The sequence below is a fragment of the Carassius auratus genome, chromosome 47 (assembly GCF_003368295.1).
Source record: "Carassius auratus strain Wakin chromosome 47, ASM336829v1, whole genome shotgun sequence".
NCBI lineage: Eukaryota > Metazoa > Chordata > Actinopteri > Cypriniformes > Cyprinidae > Carassius > Carassius auratus.
In genome coordinates, this window is record NC_039289.1 from 4,959,191 (window position 1) to 4,977,849 (window position 18,659).

At 37.7% G+C, this 18,659-nt stretch overlaps 1 protein-coding gene across 6 annotated transcripts in view; it reads right to left on the reverse strand.

Annotated features, from left to right (window-relative positions):
- The window catches only part of LOC113064866 (nuclear factor 1 A-type), a 142,877-nt gene that overhangs the window by 115,157 nt on the left and 9,061 nt on the right, over positions 1-18,659 (reverse strand). For 2 of the 6 annotated variants that reach the window (XM_026235840.1, XM_026235838.1), the window contains exon 1: positions 670-1,592. The exons of 2 other annotated variants lie outside the window; for them this stretch is intronic. In XM_026235840.1, coding sequence (XP_026091625.1) covers positions 670-768 — 99 coding nt within the window. In that variant the 5' untranslated portion in view covers positions 769-1,592. Of the gene's footprint in view, positions 1-669; positions 1,593-18,659 lie in introns of those variants that run through there. 2 more of the 6 variants (XM_026235841.1, XM_026235843.1) reach the window with 2 other exon arrangements.

Sequence of the window (18,659 nt, forward strand, 5' to 3'; positions counted from 1 at the left end):
TGCCGGCAGCTGGTTCAGACTAAAGTTAACACAGAAAACCGCATAGCTGTATTGATATGCAATAACAAAACGCACATAAATCTGACTATTCTGATCTCGGAAATGTATTTAAAGGTGCACCCGTTTATGCGACGTTTTAAACTCAAAACAGCTTGGTGTCATAGCAGAAGCTTTTTAAGTCACGCAAAGAGTTGTTATGTATCTCTAGTGCTCCCAGAGTGCTGTGAAAACCCTACAAATGCAACGTCAAGAACTTTTTCATCTCCAAATAACCACAAAGCATCCTAATAAGAAGAGCTTACGCTGCTGAATCGTTAAAAAACTTTATTTTTAAGACCAAATGTGCATAACGTTGACTCTGCGAGCTCAGTGTAACGCTTTCTTTCACGCACAGCGCTCAGCTTTGCTAAATATCAATGTCCGTCCCCGTGCAGAAAGCCGCTAGAATCAAATTCAGCTGTACATAAATGTGCACAAGAAACATTTGTGTGTAAGGTGGGCGCCATCCGCCATGTGGTAGTTCAGTTGGCTCTGTCAGAGTAGAAATGCTTTAGTGCACACTAAGTTACTTGTCCTAAGCAAAGGTTAGTCCTTATCCGTGCTGTCCCGGCCAAAGACACCGCTAAAACGCAACAAACAGAGTTAATAATAGACGAAAATGTCACTTACCTGTGTTAGGCATAGCGGAGAATACATATCTGTCGGTTTTAACTCCTGAATTGGCGATGTATATGTCGTGTGTGTGTGTATGTGTGTGTGTGTGTGCATGTGTGTGTGTGTGCGTGTGTGTGTGTGTGTGAATGTATGGGGTGTGTATGTATATGTGTGTATGAAAAGAGAAAAAAAAAGAGACAGAGAAGAAGGGAGAGAGGGAAAATAAAGCCTTGCTTCTTGCTTTCACATTTCCAACTCTGCGAAGTGCGCGCGACGCTTCAGCGCTCCATAGAGCTGAACTTTAACCCCGCCTCGAGTTACACACATTTACTGTAGCCTACTGTACTGTTAAAGCCGTATATCCAAACTTTCGGCATTATCTTCAAGTGCAGCCTTAGACAAAAAAAAAAGTCCCGACGACGGATGGATGGAAGCGCACGGAGATTTCACAGAGCCTTGAGTGAAACTGTGGTGATGGAGCGCTGAGAGGAGCGATTATTTCATCTTGCGGTCGTTTGAATAGAAAAAGATGGATAGAAAAAGTCGTCCGGATGCGTTACAAAACTCGCGCTTGGTTCATTCTCCGCTCCGCGCCGCGCGCTGGCATCCGCCGTGAGGCATGTGGCGGTGCGAAGCAAAACTGAGGTGGATTTACGAGCAGCGAGGAGGGCTCGGCATGCTTAGGAAGATTGTAATATCCTTAAAAACCCCTGTTGCAAAAGCTGCCACTTGTGTCGCGGTTAGTTTCGACCTGAGAGAGGAGGGAGAGAGAGAGAGAGAGAGGCAGAGGGGGGAAAAAGTGAAGCAAGCGCACGATTCGAGTCCGCTGAGACGAGCTCCCGTTCACTTTTGCCGTTTAAACTCTTGGGCTCTTCCATCAGCACAGCGCCCTCAGTATCGGCACGAGAGCCATTCACATACGGGACAAGAGCAATGTGCACTCCCAATGCCGTTGCACTTCGTGTACAGTACACCAAGTATAGTAACGCAGAAAGCATGATGATGAATTTAACTTAGTCTACATCTTTAGCGTGCAGTTGATATCTTATGCGCAGATGATTTTCTTTTTAAACAAATAAATAAAGGAGTAGTTTTGACAAATAAACAGATGGAAAAATAAGACATTCGTATCTACCTTCAGTAGTGTGTTGCCAAATAAAAAAATAATTTAATGATAAACAATCACTTTAATGCAGTTCTTGCATAAGTGCAACTGATTTTATGCATAAGTAAAAATACTATCAAATGTAAACTTTAATAATAATAATAAATAAATAAATTATTTATTAAACACTTATTATATATAAAACAATGCTGATTAAATAGGCTACGCGTTTTCATTTTAACAGAAGTCTTAAAAGCCTTAAGTGCAACATAACACAAGACTTCATTTCGAGTCAGATCTGAAGTGATGAGTAGTTTGTGCGCGAAATCCATACTTTTTGCTAATGATTTGATGAACTGGTTCAAAAGAGTCAATCGTCGGAGAACAGAAAAAGCATGGTCAGGCTGTGTGCAGTCGATTCACTAAAAGAATCGATTCAAAAGAGTCAATCGTGTAAGAATCGGACTACACTTTTTGCGTGTTACATTTACATTCAGCAAACGCTTTTATCCAAAGCGACTTACAGTGCATTCAGGCTAACATTTTTTACCTAACGTGCTCCCTGGGAATCGAACCCACAACCTTGCGCCGCTAACGCAATGCTCTACCACTTGGGCCACAGGAGGACTTTTTACGTTTAAAATTCACTAAAAAGACTGTCATTAATTTGGTAATCATGTTTGGTAATCACGCGCAATGTTTATGATTCACTAAAAATAAGTAGACTGCAACGCACGTTTGAAAACATTTAGCGGCAAGGTCATTGGCTAAAAAAAAAAAAGTTGCGTTACAAATTATCGCAAGATAAATCGTGCAAACATCATTAATAAGCAAACCTAGTTCATGTAATTAATTTGGTTGGCACTCGGCAGCTTTTTATTAACATCTACTCTCGTCTGTAAGTCAGTTGGGCGCCCCCTAGAAAACGGCAACGTGAAGGCATCATTTCAGCACACACAGAAAAGTGCTTTCCATAAAAACAGGATGATATTCTAAATTAAATATCAGTCTGTCGGAGAAAAAAATAACACTATGTTCCATGAAGTCAAGCATTTGATGTGCATCAACATTTGTGTGAGCATCAACCCGCGAAACAAACATCAAGGTGAGTTTTGTTAAATCTAAGATAGGTGATGATTGCACAAAACACTGATAGAAAAGATAGGAATCTGGATATTAATTATGCTCACAACTCACAGTCACACTAACTTGCTGCAGGTGCACGTCCGTCCTTCTGGTGTTTTCACGAGCTACTCTGTGATTGGACAGAACAGTGCAATTCAAAACTCACGCGCATGTGACAGCAACCACTCCTGCACGCCGCGAGACGAGCTCCTTCAGACAGCCAGTTTGTCGGTAAACGCAAATACATTAGATTGGGACTAGAGAGAGCGCTTATCTTCATGATATCAGACTTCCGTGTTGTTCTGGCAGCCAGACGGGAAAGCAAGCCTCGAAATGTGCAACACTTTGTTCTCTCAGACCCGACGCTGACATGTGTCGTCTCAAACTTTATGATGTGGCCTACTATAAAACTGACACATTTGATGACAGATTCATGTATTAATGACAGATTCATGTAAATAAAAGCAACTACTTTGTATTTGTTTTTTCCAAATATATTCCATTTGTCTTGACCTTGAAACTTGTCACTTCACAATAGCCCATATATGATAGCTATATTTTCTTAAATTGACCTTCAGATGGCACAATCAAATTTATTAGAACTTAAATATATTTAACAGAACATTTCAAATATTGAAAGATCGCGTGGCATCGTTCGTTTTTACACGTGACCTGCGTGCAGACAGATCCGCCACCTGGATTTAATCACGCAGCCTTTACAAAACTTAAAAACGGCCTATAGAAATTTGACAAGAATTGGATCAATTATTAACATTTTATTTATAATGTTTTCGGAAAACATTAAACAGGCTATGTATTTATAAACACCTGCCATTATTTTATTTGTGGAGCTTCTTAAAATGCCCACTCATCCTAAAAGTGCTGAGGACTAAATTCAAAACTCCAGTCACAGATATTTAGATATTTACAATCACAGATACATGCCTGTACGTCATTTCATTTACATGAACACACTGATTTCAGCACTGATTGGCTGAACAGCGCCTATAGGCCCGATGACGAACTGTTCATTTAAAGAAATTATTATTATTTTATTATTATTATTATTTTCATAGAATGACAAATCAATAGATTAGGGAAATTTTTTTAACAGAAATGTACATGAAAATTAATGTCATTGCACGGTGTTATCTGAATGACCCAGGTTTTTTTTTTTTACACTAGGCTTAAATATAATAATGAATTTATCTATTCAGACTCTAGACTGTAGGCCTAATCCACATCGTGGTATTATGAAATAAAAACGTTGTTAAAAAATGAAATATATTGCTGTGTGTTGTCTAACAATAAAATGAGCAGCAAAACTTAAACCGTTTATTCATGGTTGTTTTCTGTTGGCCTTTAATCGTGAAGCAAGACGAATGTCATCAAGCGACAATCTCGGATAAAATCAAATAAAAAAATCATTATCATTTATAACAAAAATCTCACATTTACATAATTTTGTCTCGTCTAATTGTGGGAGACGTTAGAGACGCCTTTATAGTATATTCTGCCAAGTTCTACGAGAAGGCACTGAATGCCAAGGCAACTGTGCCAAGGCTTTTAGAGGCAGAGTGGCAAAGACGGAGCAAAAACTGCAGTGTGTTTAGAACAACGGAGCGAACTACAGGGACTGGAATCTTCGAAACAAACTATAGCCTAATTTGGGTTTTTAATTTTTTTTTTTTTTTTTTTGTGCATTTTCAGCTCATTTTTAAATGTGGCAAAAGTCAAATCAGGTAAGGTAGGCTACTTAACCCACTTGGATAGAGTTTCTTCCTAACTTGTGTGGTGCACGTGAGTACAAATCTATTTATTCATTATTAGCACAGAATAAAGAAATGGAAAAAAAAAACCTGAATAGGCTACATCTGCAAGGTTTTATTTGAGAATCCGTTCGGGCTTTAGCGCTGCCAGACGAGTCCTCTCGTGTAAATCTATTAGTGTGTGTGTGTGTGTGTGTGGAGGGGAAAAAAGTGCGCGCGGAAGTTTCAATGAACATCGCCATCTAATGAAAAACTACCCTTAATGTGACTAAAATCTTAGTGTGTAAGAAGTAAAAAAAAAAAAATTTGACAAGTTATCCATTTGGTTAATGTTGTTAAGTGGACCCAACAAAAATAACAATTAAGCAACCATTTCTTTTTATAAATCACTTCAACAGGCAGCTGACTTGAACTTGACAAAGTGTGATACAGATGATTTCTTTAGCACTTATAACTTCGCATGAATGACAATTTCCATTTAAGGCTACTTTAAGAATAAACGGGAAAAAACGACATTTTAAAATATAATACTTAAGTGTCAGAAAAACTTCTCTTTAAAAGCATTGGAAGAGTGTAAATAGTGCTTTTGGAAACATAGAATCTCAAGATAAAGCACGTATCCTAATTTAGATGCAAATAAATTAAAGCAGCAACTCGAAATATTGACATATTGATATATTGATATTTAAATAAATGTAGTTTGCATAAAGGCATCCTTGTCAAATCCACCCACTCTCTTTATGCACGACGCGTCAGTTGAAAATTAATTGTAAAATGCTCATAATCATACTCATAAAAAAAAAAAAACACACATACATGTTCGTACAAAGTTCAATCATTCTGATGTGGAAAAAATGCCCGCTTTCACTGTTCTCGTGTCTAATGACTAATTAAAAACCATATAATGAGAAAGAAAGAAAAATGCTTTTTAGTTCAGGTTTTTGAAAAGGTGAGTGAAAATATATAACATCTAATGTTTTGCAGAACTCATTAAAATATCAGATAAAATAAAATTAAAGTAGTGCTTCAGCCTTTTACACCCAAATGTGAGAATGTTACTTAAAATTGAAGTAAAAAATAAGTACTTATCGTACAACGTAATAATAATATTATTAAACGATAATTATTTTTATTATTACAGTAAAGACTAATAAACGTATTACCTCATGCATAAAATCCCGAAACACTGTGTTATGGTAATAGTGTCATACATCTAATTAAGGACTTCATTATTAGCTGTTATTGTAATTATTGATATCATTTAGAATATAAATGATTATTTATAAATTATAATCGACTCAATGCTCATCATAATTCATTAATTTAGCCCGAAGTCTTTCCTCATTCTAACCAGTCATCCATCAAACATAGGTAGAGACTCCACCTAGAGGCTGCAATCTGAAACGACACCACACGTCTTACTGTATACTTCAAAAAAGATGAAATAAGTAATAAAAATAAGCCATTCTTACCTTTTCAGACGCAATTTTAAACGGATCTGTAATTTAAGATATCAAATGCTCTGCTTATGCATGTTTTAAATGGTAAAAAGGTTAAATTCTTGTTTGGAGAATCATAAATAGTTTGCATGATAGGACTAAGTGTGCATTAAGTGTTTATATGCAAACTATTTATTTGCATTAAAAAAACACACATAGCCCTATTATGCAAACTGTGGAAAATGTCAGTAATAATAATTACAGATAACTGTTATATAACTACTGTATTATTCTGTACATACAATGCAAATGGTCAATCTTTTGGTTAAGCCCTGTTCAAACCATTCCATCAGTCCAACGACTTGTTTCACTAATGCTGTATTTTAGTAATGAGAAGCTGATGACAGGTAATGTTTGGCTTCAGTCTGAAAGACCTGGAGTCCCGAGTGAACTGGAGATGTGTAACCAAATTCACCTTTTTTCCCTGCATTCCATTAAAAGCCACAAGAGGGTGATCTTTCTGTACAGAAGCCCCTTTGATTTCCAGACTGAGAGGTTGTAATGCTGAGCTCCCTTCAGTTCAGCATGAGTGCTTTGTCCGTCAGTGTTGTAAAATATCACATGCACTGCAATAAAGGAAAGCTGGAAATTAAGACACGTTCTTCTCGTTTATTTAAACCGAGGTGACGTGCCGTGCACACTTCGCTCTTTGTTCGGCCAAATGAGGCTGATTTAAAGATGCGTGTTTGGGAATAATAAACGCTGTTCTATCCAGGTGGCCTTCTGCCTGCTCGAAATGTAAATACCACTCAAGCTCAGGAGTCCCACGCTCAAACGGGACACACCTGGAGCGTCGGCATCGAGGGGCAGGGGTTTTGAGGGATGGGGGCTGATGAGGGGATTGTGTGGTTAGAGTTCTGCTTTAGGCAGCCGGAGGGTAATAACATTATCCAGAGCCACAGCAGCTTGCCTTCGGGGCTTTGCCAAGCCGGGCCTTATGAATAAACAACAAGAAACACAACAGAGGATCTCCTTACTCTACCTCTATTGTGCTTTTAAATAGGCCGAAGCTTTAATACACTCAAGAGTTTGCATGCTTGAGAAACGACAGGTGACTTTTAATCGGAGGAGGAAAACATGTATGAAATACCAGCGGTATATTCCAGGTTCAGTAGTTAATGCATCTCCAAGAACGATTATCTGATTATAATGGGTTATAGAGACACTTATAATAAACACTGAGTTGTTTGCATGATTATAGAATAAAATAGAAATACTGTACTTTCTAACATTTTGGTTCATGGTGTTGATGCACTACAATGAAAGTAAATGGGATGAATATGTATGTATATCCACAAGATGCAAACAATTTATGTTAAGATGATTTAAGCCTAGAATGACTGTAAAAACAGTGATTTAAAACAGCTTTACAACTAAGACTGTACATACGTTTTAAGAGAAGAATCAATGCACAAAGTAGTTTTATAAAATAAGATTCAGATTTCAGATTTTAACCCCTGCTTTAAAAAAAAGGTTGAAAGTCCCTCAAATGCCTAAAAACAAAGATATTTCATAGTAAATAAAACAGATTCTAAAAGAAAATACTATTTCAGATTTTCACTTCAAAATGCCATGTTTAATTCAGTGTAGCTGAATATAAATAGCAGAGCTATTTCTGCAATTTTTTGTGAAATTGACTTTTTTTTTTTTTTTACAGTGTAACCTCTAGTTTTTTTTTTTGTTTTTTTTTTTTTTTAAGGGACGGAATAACTTTTTTTGTAGTTATTAACATTGTCACCAGTGTTATTTTGGTATTATTTATATACTACTATACTGTTTATTATCATTTAGAATTTTCATTTTTATGTTCAGTTTTCATTTTAATTTTAGTGTTAATTTTTTTTTATATGTACTATTGCCATTTGCTTTAATTTACATTTTTAATATTAATATTTATTTTAAAAAAAAGCAGACGCTTTTATCCAAAGCAACTTACAGTACATTCAGGCTATCAATTTGTACTTATTCTTATTATTAGCTTAGCTTTATTTTTAATTCAGTTTTAGTTTTAATAATTTCACTACTGGAGTTTCTAATTGTCATTTAAGCTCTTAAATTCAATTTTTCATATTATCACTTTATTTCTCATTTACCTTTGTAATGATTTTAGATTTCTAATCGTTTTAGCTGATAACAAGACTGCATTCCATAAATGCGGTCAACTGAGCTTAACTTGCCCTGAACTAAGAATGTTCCTTTAACATTTCACAAATCATTCAAATAAACCAGTTTTCTACATATTTTGACCTGTACGACTTCAGAGTCAGTATTTTAGAGTTTAATCAGCATTGAGAGAATGCGTCCAGGGCGCTGCGGTGTGTGTTTGTGTTTGTAAGCGTGAGACGGGTGGGGGAGGATTGCTGGTGCTGGTGCTGGTGCTGGTGCTGGTTTGGAAGCAGTGGGCTCCACCTGCTGCCACTGAGATGCCAGCGCTGGAAAACAGCCAGGATTGGCTCACAGTATCACCCCCCTCACACACACACACACACACACACACACACGAGAGAAGGATGTGCACTCTCTCCTCATTCACAAACACAAAGCTTACAGGCATGACTCCGCTCACATTCGCTGTGTGTTGTTCGATAAATAAAGTGAGTTCTTTTCCAAGCGCCACAAATACTGTGAACAATAGGAGTGATGTGATGTTTAAAGGCCTGTTTTCACTCAGACAGATTGGGCGTAGATTAATGAAGAGTGGTGCTTACGCCGGTCCTAATGAGTGCGGTGCGCTGCAGACAGAGGCCTTGATAAGACGAGAGAATAAAGAGGAGTGAAAGGAGACAGATGGGCCTTACGATGGTGTGAGGAGACAGGAAACACACACACGAGGAGTTACGAAGAGTAAGGCAATGACTGTGTGTGTGTGTGTGTGTGTGTGTGCAATCATCTTCTGTTAAAAAAATAAAAAACGCACAGGGTTTATGATTAATTATTATCAATATTAATAAAATGTCCTTATTTTTGCTAGCAGATAAGGTCAGAATTAGAAGCAAATGTTGTAAGGATTCATTTTTATGAATTTAATCAGTAAACTTAACAGTACTAAATGCTCATCAAGGTTGCTGCAACATTTGACAAATAAATTTTTCAAAACTTAAAAATGTTTTTTTTTTTAATAGTTATTATTATTATCATTTAATCTACTCAAAAAGGGCAATTTCTTGTGAATTATACACTATAGTAGTGTCAGAAAGATTAAATGAATAACAATAATAGTGAACTGAAGACATTTAAAATGTTAGAAAGAATTCTATTTAAAATAAATAACGTTCTTCTGATCTTTATATTCATCAAAGAACCCTGAAAAACAACAAAAACAAAAAATATTGTTTTCAACACTGATCATGTTCAAAAATATTGAGAAAACAACAACAAATCTTAAACTTTAGTGTATTTTAGTTGAGAATAATAAAAATATACTTGTATATATATATATATATATATATATATATATATATATATATATATATATATATATATATATATTTACTATGAACTATCGGAAATCTATGACAAATTTTATTATTAGATTATAAAAATAAATTAATAGTTTACAGAGATTGCACTCACACAGATAAATTTCTAGCTGATTAAATATTTGATAGCTGTGCATAATAAAATATATATTCAATATATAATTGAATGACTTTCCATAACTAATTTAAATTAAAATATTTTATTTTTTATTTTAATTAATTTAAAAGTATTTCCAGGCCATGAATTGTACACAGAACATTAAAATGTCTATATTTAACATCAATATTAATAACTTTTTTTTTAAATATCTTTTTTTTTCATATGGAAATCTGTTTTATTGTTTTGAGGTACTTTAAACAGGCATGCAAAATTTCTTATAAAGATGTATAATTCTTTTTCGAATTAAATAAAATGGTCATACAGAATTAAATAAAAACAGAAGTTAATAATATCGACATTATCAGCCATAACAAAAAAATCGGGGGAAAAATCTGTTCATCCCTGAACTGAATATGTGGGAATCCCAAAAAAAATCAGTTTTAAGAACTCATGCCACACATGTGCGCCGATGTCCAGAACTCACAGGGAATCTTTCTTAAAAACAAGCCTCCAGGCAAGTACGGTCCATATGCAAGCTGTTGCAATAGCCAGGCATATGCTGGGTATATATAACACGTTTTCACCCTCCTCCTCCTCATTCCTTCTGTTTGATCGCGGCGCAGACCGCCAGGAGCACACCAGACCCCATGCTCACTGTTCATCGCATACGTGCGTTCATTCAGCACAGATACGTGCGCATAAAGACCCAGACATCAATGGAGAGAGTCACGGTGAGAATGCAAAGGCATGAGGCACACACACACAAACAGACAAACAGATGTGCGAAGCAACCTACCCACCCTAAACACTTTAAAAAACACTACGAGACACCTGACAGCTGTTCCTGGCTGGAGGAGAGAAACAAAAAAAGAAAACTGGAAAGGGAACGATTTTGAGCTCGGAGCACACAGCTGGATATGGAAACAAGTCCCTCTCCCAAAAAAACACACGGCCAGCTCTCAGCATGCAGGAACCGGCAGGTGACGGAGATGAAAATGAACTACAAGGATGAGTTCCCTTATCACACCACTGAAGACGATTCAATACAAATAGACTGTTGATCACAGAGCAGACACGGTTTACGTCAGCTGAAAACTGACCTCTCTTTTCGATCATTTTTTCAATGATATAATTCTAGTAAAAGTACCAAAAGAGGAAAAAATGACGCGGGAATGACCTAACTTTCAACTCAGACAGGCCGCGCGCCAACGAAGTGCCATTTGTCATTTCGATAAGGCGCATGAAAAGACTCCGCAGTCAATGGTTTTCGAGAGTGACGCAGCTGATGCGCGATCATTAGGCTTTCTTGTGTGTACGATGAGAGGTGTGTGGCAGTGCCAGGTCTATTGTGCCCATCTGCGACAGACAGGGCCTCTCCTGCGGTGTGACTAAATCATGACGACAGTGCCAGGGAGGAAGAGGGCCCCGGCCCCGGTCCTGCCGAGGGAACCACCGCTGCTTGCTTCCACTGAAGGCCGCCTTTGTTACGGCTTCACTATCTTCCCACAACATGTGCTTCTATCAAACCCACACTGGCAATATCCCACTGAAAAAAGAGAAACGTGAAATCAGCTTTTGGCAGCTATGTGTGTAATGTCTTCATTTGCCGTGTGGATCTGTCTATCTCTGTTTACTGGAGGAGAGGGGTTTCTTTCTTTTGATATGTGTGGTTCATACTGTGATGTATTAATGCGGTGAGAGAAGGAAATGGGTGGAAAAGGACAGGGCTGTTGTTCTGGTGATCTCAGATGGGAGGGAAAAACAGCAGCATTTAAAACATTGAGTTTGAGGATCGAGGGTGAAAATACACTGAACCTTCTTTATGTGACCTAAAGAATAAAATATAGAAATATTATATTAATATTGGGTGTGTGGGTGTGTGGGTGTGTTCACAATTGAAGCCTTTATTTGTGATTGATTGAAAAAAATGTTTTTTTGAGCTGGGATTATTATATGCATCACATACACTGATCACATAGAGTATTGTGTGTATATGTGTGTGTGTTTATATACTGTGTATATATATATATATATATATATATATATATATATACACACACACACCTATACACACACAGAATTTTTTTTAAATACATTATTTTAAGCATGCAAAATTCATATACATAATTAAGCATTTTAATAAGTAAATAAAATGACTTGAATTCATAATATTGGAGATCATATTATCAGTATATATCACCTATATTTTTATGCTATGGCTGATGAGATATATTGATCTCTTATTCGACCAGATCAACAACAACAACAACAACAACAACAACAAAAGGCCTCCAGTAAGCACAATGGTAGCAGAAAAAAAGCTTGAACAATTATTACAATTCTACAGTTCATTCATTTTATAAGTACATCTTATCATATGTAATAGTTAATATAAATTAAAACAAAGACATACACTTATAATTACAATCATGTATAAATGTTATTTATTATTTTAGTTGGATATGTATGTGGAACCATGAAGTTGCGGGAGATTGCTTTGACTTCTGTTTTAGAGCAATGTCTCCCTCTATTGGTCAATCATGGTAATTGCATTAAAATTGTGTAATTGAATTTGACTATAACATTTTCTTAAGGCCTGCAAATTAATTATGCAAGAAAAAAAAAGAATATATATATATATATATATATATATATATATATATATATATATATATATATATATATATATATATATATATATATATATAATTATAATTATTAATTATCAATATTAAACAATGACAAATAATTTGAACTTGCTTTCTCTCTCTGCATTTTCTGGTTCTCCTTCAATCTATTCCTTAGGTCAAGCCAGGATTGCATGGCTTCTAGAATAAATCCCATAGATTAAACTCCCAGCAACCGCTTTGAACGCAGAAGCTCTATGTTCTGAGAACAGATGTGTTAATATAAGGAGGAATTCCAGTTTAATGTTCAAACACAGTATATGTGCTTCCTTTGCCTTCTCTTTACATAGCTTTTAATTCCCAGACATTCCACACAAGAAACTACATACGTTTACCTTACTGTAAATGTTGCACTATGAGATATTAGTCAAGGCAGAAGCTATATGTGACTTGTACCTATAAGTTTATCCACATCACGTTTTATTGTCTTCTGAAGCCTCCTGGAGAGCAGAGGTGGATGGGCAGGTAAATGAATGAAGTGACTCTTTAATGCAGGAGAATGATGTAATAACCTACAAAGACTTCGGCTCTGGATGAAGATACAGGTGGAGAACTGGGACAACATCATTTACTTCACAACAGGGCAAGTCGGTCTCCACATCGAGAAATCAACACAGCTTCAGTCTCATACCAGTCTTAGTCGACGTTTTCATACTCTTCTTTGGTATGAGTCCAGCAAGAGCTTAAATATTGTATCAAAGCATCTGCAGGAGAAGCTAAGCGGCTGCAGACATACTGGGAAGACACATTTAGATCTAAATAAATGTTTGCTTTGACAAACTATTGAATAGACAAATATACAAATTATTATATATTAATATATCCTACTATTTAACAACATTAAATATACATTATTGTAGATATACAAAATAGTCAATTAAATAGAAATTAAAATAATTCTAAAAATTAAATAATAATGAATGAAAATGAGGATGTAAAGTCTAGGTTAACTGACGCCAAAATATGATCTATTGTAAAATGCAAAAATAAATAAATTAATTAAATATATAATTTAAATGTAGGAACATTATAGTTAATATATTATATAATTAAAAATGTTTAATGATCGTATTAAAATATAATAATATTCATGAAGTAAATAAACCATCAAACAAACAAAGAAATCAATTATTCAACAATTTAGCTGAGACTGTGGATAGATGCTTATCTAAATAAGTGCTGTCTGCTCGAAATATTACATTTAATACTAAATATATTATAAATACATTAAAAACGAATTAATAAAAAAACAATTCTAAAGTAACTAATTATATAAAGAAAATATTACATAATAAAATGAATTCATACTGTTTTTAAGAGGCTGTGAGGGACGGATGTCCTCATATCTCAAGTTCAGTGACCCCCCAGGTGCAAAACATGGTTTATATGAAATATAATTTTTTTGTCAACTGGAAACATGTATCTTTAGTGATTCAGCAGCAGTTTTATAACTGATTTATGGATTAATGACACACAACCTGCTAAAAACGTAGTGTGAGCTTCACTGTATGCGGCAGGAGAGAAGTATGACGGCGAAATAACACGAGGATCTAACCTCGAAGGTGACGGTCCCGGCAGACCACACAGAACTTGGACAAATTAGAGAGGAATTCTGAAGGAAGTGTTTAGTTTTCAGCTTCGCTTTCGATAAAGCTGACGCACCGCGTGTGCATTCGACCCGTTCGCCATACACACATGCGGTCCATCTCTAGCTCTGTCTGCTACCTGAGCGCGCTCTGTATCGAATTTTCTCCACTGCAGAATTAAATGGATGTGCCCTCTCGAAGGAGTGGGTCAGCACTTATTTCCGCGCAAGTTAATGAAAAGCACATGGCTCGGGTCCTGTTTTAGCAGACCTCCTCCTCCCTCTGGTTCCTCCGTCTCTTGCCAAACGTACTCCTGCTCTCGATGGATGATGAACCGAGCTCAACCCTGAAGGCAGCAGACGAAAGAAAACACAAAACCGCCTGAATCCAGAGGCCGATGCCAAGCGAAAAGACATGTCCGTCTGCATTGCTGTCGATTCCCAATAAGACAGCATTACGTCCTCTTATAAACAAAGACGAAAGGGGAAGAAAATGCGACGCCGAATATGGCGTCCATGGTCGCATTTTAAGGGGCAGGCAAAAGAGGCCAAGTGTATTGCTGGAGGAGTTATGACAGGGCCAGGGAACCGGTGAAGGATGTGGCACATCTGACTTCAGCTCCAGCACCATCTGTCAGCCTGGCAAAATCAGTCATAAGCAGGTTCCAGGCCTCCTGCAAGCCCTTTTATTTCCATGTTATTTTCTGAAACTGTTCAACAGCGTTTCCTAAGGCTACTGAATATGCTCCCACCTATAGCTTTTACAAGAGACACAACACGTATAACATTTATTACTAATACTTATATCTAGCAAAAGCTATATGAATCATCTGTAGAAGCGTTTGAAACCGCACAAATTAAATAATGCGCCAGGAAGGATAGAGTTAACGATCCTTTTCCCTGAACAATCTTTTTCACGCATCTCGATCATGTTTCAGGGAATGTTCAGCCCCGAAGCAAGTTCCCAAACACTGTCTCAGGGTTAAATAAGGTTCCAAAAACAACCATTCCTTTAAATGTTACAACTGTACCATTACCGATGGGAATAAAGACAAATCCTCATTTGGACGTCCAGATGTTCCAGCAGCCAGCAACAACTGTCTGCGAAACCTGGCGCTCCTCAAGAGCCGCGCGAAGATCACAGATGCGTCGTCTGCTCGCAACAACAGGAAAACAATGGCATATTTTGGAAACACGCCGAATGACCTTTCATCTGCGATAGAGATTTCAAAATAGCTTTAGAAGTATTTTCCTTCGTGTAATGTAAATAATGACGTCTTTTTGCGGCACATGTAAAAACTAGGAAAGCATGTGTTTATTTGTAAACTGAATTCGGCTCAAATGATTAATTTCCAGTTTTCTTCGTGGTGTCCGAGACGAGTCATCGACGCAACGCAGGCCAAATCAGTTTCGGGAAACGTATGTGCCACGGAAGTGATGCGGAGCGCCAAAGCAGATGGGATAGATGAATTACCCGATGTATGTTTAAGAAGAAAGGTATTTATTTGCATGAGTGGCCAGGGGCCGGAATTAAAAGACCGCAAAAGTAATAAAGGACATGCTAGTCTTTTTTGGGAGGGATCTCGATGAAACCGGCGTTTTCACAAGCTAGGAGCTATCAAGTTGCAACTTAAAGTGGTTTCAGGGCAATCATAAATAAATACGAATAAAATAGGCAATCTGGAGCAGAGGAAAGCTCTTTGTTTACTGGCTGCTCGAGGGACCTGAAACGGACCCTCCGAATAAATAAATACAACCGCTACAGGAAGTTCAGCCGCTAACCCTCAGGTCCAGTTTAGTTTTATTAGCTACAGTCCTGTAAAGATATTAAACAACGACTGGCTCCCCTCCTTTCTCTCTTATAGTCCCGCACGTGAACATGTTACCCTGCTCAATCCTAAACATCCACTCTCTGAAGAGATCTTCCAGGCGTACTGTACGTTCTCCAGGTGCACCTTAGACAGCAGCCAACAAATCAGTGCTGGAGCACTGCAAAAGTGTTATTACCTTCCCAAAAACCAGACCTTAAAAAGCAGTTCACCCCAAAATCTGCCATTGTTTACTCACACTCATGTCCGTCCAAACCAGAAGTCGAAAGGTGAAGTGAACCAGAAATTTCCACACACACAAAAAAAAAGACGGAAAAACACAAGTGAGACATGAAACCATTCAAATATTATTCTATTTTAATATATTTTAAATGCGATTAATTATTGTGGTGACAAAGCTGAATTTTAAGCATCATTACTCCAGTCTTCAGTGTTACACGTGTTACACGATTCTTCAAAAATCATTTTAATATGCTGATTCGGTTTGCAAATAATATGTGAAATCAATCTTAAGTCGCCGGGGTATATTTGTAGCAATAGCCAAAAATGCATTGTATGGGTCAAAACGATACATTTTTCTTTTATCCCAAAAATAATTAGGATATTAAGTAAAGATTATGTTCCAAGAAGATATTTTGTAAATGTCCTACCATAAATATATTCAAACTTAATTTTTGATCAGTAATATGCATTGCTAAGAATTTATTTGGACAACTTTAAAAGGCGGTTTTCTTAATATTAAATTTTTTTTTTTTTGGTTCACACTCAGATTCCAGATTTTCAAATAGTTGCATCTCGGCCAAATATTGTCATATCCTACCAAACCACACTTAAGCTTATTTATTCAGATTTTAGATGATGTACAGTATAAATCTACATTTTCATAGAATTGACCCTTATTACTGGTTTTGTGGTCCAGGGTCACATATATTATATAGTCTATCAAAACAACATTCAATATTATGTGTCCATGTACCTTAAATGTGGAAACAGGGAGAGGAACAAGAGGAGGACAGGTGTGTCTGTGCGCCGGTGCCTTTTGAAGGAGGGCACTGGGTGAACAGCTTGCTCTCAGCAGGGGTCCTACCGAAGGAGCAGGTGAAAAGCTATCCCCCTGCACCTCTTTTACAGTGTCTACCTGACACCACATTGAGCAAGGGGGAGAGGAGAAGAGGAAATCAGCCAATGGAGACGCCATCTGGCAAAGGTTTCGGTGGCAAAACTCCGCAATTTGGGAGAGAAGCCATGCCAAGGAAAGCTCAGGTAATAATGATGCCACTATCCTAAAGGATAAGGGGCTTAGACATACACATGCATGACAATTAAACTTGAAAAAAAGAAGAAGAAGAAAAAAGATAAACAATATCCTCTTCAGAAGTTTTAGGAAACTGATTCTCATACTGTATGCACAGCGGGCAAAGTTCACTTATGCACCAGTAGGGGGTACCAAATGTCTCAGCATGAAACATTCATATTTACAAGATGACAAGGCCCAGAGCAACCTGACACACAAGCAAGAGATCTCCAGCTGGACTGGACGCAGGTCAGACGAAGCTTCACAAAACATTTCTCCTTATGTTAGCACAAGTCAGTGTAATGCGGAGTTTAGATACTGGTTGAAAATATCTGGTCCGGACCGAAAGGCCACTCTCTGTCGGGACACCTAATCTGGTTCATTAATGTGACCATCAGGGCCAGTCTCCCACAGATAGCTCCGATTTCAACCGCTCGACAGGGGCGCACCTGTGCCATCACCTGCTCCGCACACGTTTAACACCAGGGTAAAGAAATGATGTCTCAACAAAGGGTATTTCACCCCATCATAGTGGGATGAAAAGAAACTGCAGCAAAGTGTAAAACATGCAGCTGAAACGGATGAGTTCTAATGAAACAAACTAAAATATTATTTACAGTGCTAACAGTACACACTGATCAAGAGCCACAGGTAGTACTAACAAACCTTTGCCTCGTGCCCCTGGCTCGAGGGGGGGCAAGAAAGTGATTGTGATGCAGACTGAACAGTCACACCAGTAGGGAAGTGATTAATGTTTTGTACCAGGCCCAAGAATTGCTAACTGCGGCCCTGGCTATAGGTAAAATATTCCAAGTCAATGAGTATGGGAGCAAAAGAAGAGGATCTTTGTCAGGGGAAGCACATTTAGACACGGGAAGATGGAAACAATTAGAGTTAAATGGGACCTGAGTGTGCCAGCGGATGGCTTGGATTTGGAGGAGGATTCCAGCTTGGCGAACTGATTGCAAGAGGATGTCTCCACTTAGGAAGGCACCGCCCTCACCTTCTCCCGACCACACCGCAACATTTCGACTCCGTGGTGAAGGGTCTGGCTGCCACCCAAGAGTCCGATCGCTGTCCAGTCTACACTGCTGCTTTACCCATTCGACTTTTTAAAGGCGGACCCACTAAATTCTACAAATGTTCAAGCTACAAACCTTGCCAGTTGAAGAAAAGGAGATAATCGGTGTGGATTTGTTTTTGAGCCCAGATGGGAACCTTTGTTTGCGCCTCACTTTACTATAAAACACGACATGAACGTTTTATAATGCCACTCCTGGCCATCTAAAACTCTGTTTATATCTCAGAAAAGTCCATCCAGGTCTAGTCCAAATGCTGCACTTACGAGCACCAGAACTGAAGCATATTCCAGCTTCCAGCGTGGCCCTTTCCAGACAGCATCCCTGGGCCACGGAGGGGTCGACAGAGTTCCTGGATGCATCAGGGCTACAGATGTGCTGGCGGCTTTGCCAGGGGTCACCTTGTCCCCTGGCTCCAGCTGGCTCCCACTTTAATCTGCCCAGAGAGAGGGAG